At 40.2% G+C, this 1,479-nt stretch overlaps 1 protein-coding gene across 1 annotated transcript in view; it reads right to left on the bottom strand.

Moving 5' to 3' along the window:
* Positions 1-734: 734 nt before the first annotated feature.
* Positions 735-1,479, bottom strand: part of tcf15 (transcription factor 15) — a 2,152-nt gene continuing 1,407 nt past the window's right edge. Inside the window, exon 2 of the mRNA XM_037683914.1 lies at positions 735-944. Within this exon, the coding sequence (XP_037539842.1) occupies positions 882-944 (63 nt within the window). The 3' untranslated portion in view covers positions 735-881. The remainder of the gene's footprint in view (positions 945-1,479) is intronic.

Below are 1,479 nucleotides of genomic sequence, written 5' to 3' on the forward strand. Positions count from 1 at the left end.
GGGGGGGGGATTATGACAATTTAAAATTCATCCAGACTCCATCTTCAGCTAAACAAACAAGACGAGCTGCATCAACTGTTTCCCTTCAGGTTGGAGCTCTGCTGTGACCTCTGACCTCTCACCCCATTCCTCCTGCTCCTCTGGGCCCACAGCAGTGATTTATTCCTCTGACACACCAACAGCTGTGCTGGGGGGCTCCAAACACAGTGGGGGCCACTATCTGCCGTGACTAATCGGAAACAGACTTCAAAAAACAGCCACGGTGAGACCGGAGGAAACAGATCTGCAGTCCGTGACACCAGAGACCTGGAGCTGCTGCTGCACAGGCTTCTGAATAACACCGGGGCTCGTAACCATGGAAACGGGTTTGCACGACGTTAAATACTGTAACGTGCACAAAATTATGGTTAAATTGTAAGTTTAGAGCTCTATAAGTGCAGTTTCTTCACAAGAAATATTTATATTTTTTATCATTTTTGTCAAAAAGAACTGTTTGTAAAAACAAAGATGGCTTCCATTTTTGTTTCCAGAAAATTTCTAGAAATGTAAATTTAAATATCCCAATTGTAGCTAAATGTTTTTTTTTAAGTAGACTGGTTCAAACCTGATTTGATCAGAACAAGATAAAATACCTTTCATTTTTCATAAAATATATTTTATTTAAAACTTCTGACAAATATAAAAAAGGGACAAATGCACAGCATCTTTGAACGTCTAGTGCTCAGATCTCTCTCTGAAGTATAAATAGTCTCCATCATTGAATCCAGCATGTGTACAGGAGTGCACGGGAGCGTGCACGGCTCCGTCAGAATTAAAACCCAGCTTTGGCTCTTCCCTGAGAAGTCTGTGTTGAGGTTGATTGATCCTTCGCTGGTCTTGAGTCAGCGCCTCATTCGCAGCGGAGCCAGCCCTCGCAGTTTCAAACACTCCTTTCCATCCTTCACCTGCAAAAACATCAAAGATCAAAGAAATCTGAGTCGTTTCACCACAAAACTGGATTAACCTGACGCTGTTCGCTTCAACGCAAAGATTTTACATTCTGACAAAACAATAAGAGTTGGAAGGCTTGTGACCCAAAGAATTGCTTATTAAAATTAAAATGGCTGCTGACAATCTAAATATTTAATGATAAAACAAAACTATTTGAATTTTTGTCATTTATTATTTCTTCTGACAGTATTAATAAAACGTGCAGTCACTTCTTACACTGAACCTGAGCTCTGGAGATCATTTCAAGTGTCCCCACTGCGTTTGTGGTGACCCACAGTGGGATCCCGAGCCCACACTTGATAAACAGAGCGCCATGAGGCGGTGCTGAACAGAAACCAGCCCTGTGTTTATACTTTACCAGATAATCTGGCTTTATATTTTACCAGATAATCTGGTTTTATACTTTACCAGATAATCTGGTTTTATATTTTACCAGAAAATATGTGTTTATACTTTACCAGATAATCTGGTTTTATATTTTACCAGATA

Source organism: Nematolebias whitei, chromosome 11 (genome assembly GCF_014905685.2).
Source record: "Nematolebias whitei isolate Nwh7 chromosome 11, NemWhi1, whole genome shotgun sequence".
Lineage (NCBI taxonomy): Eukaryota > Metazoa > Chordata > Actinopteri > Cyprinodontiformes > Rivulidae > Nematolebias > Nematolebias whitei.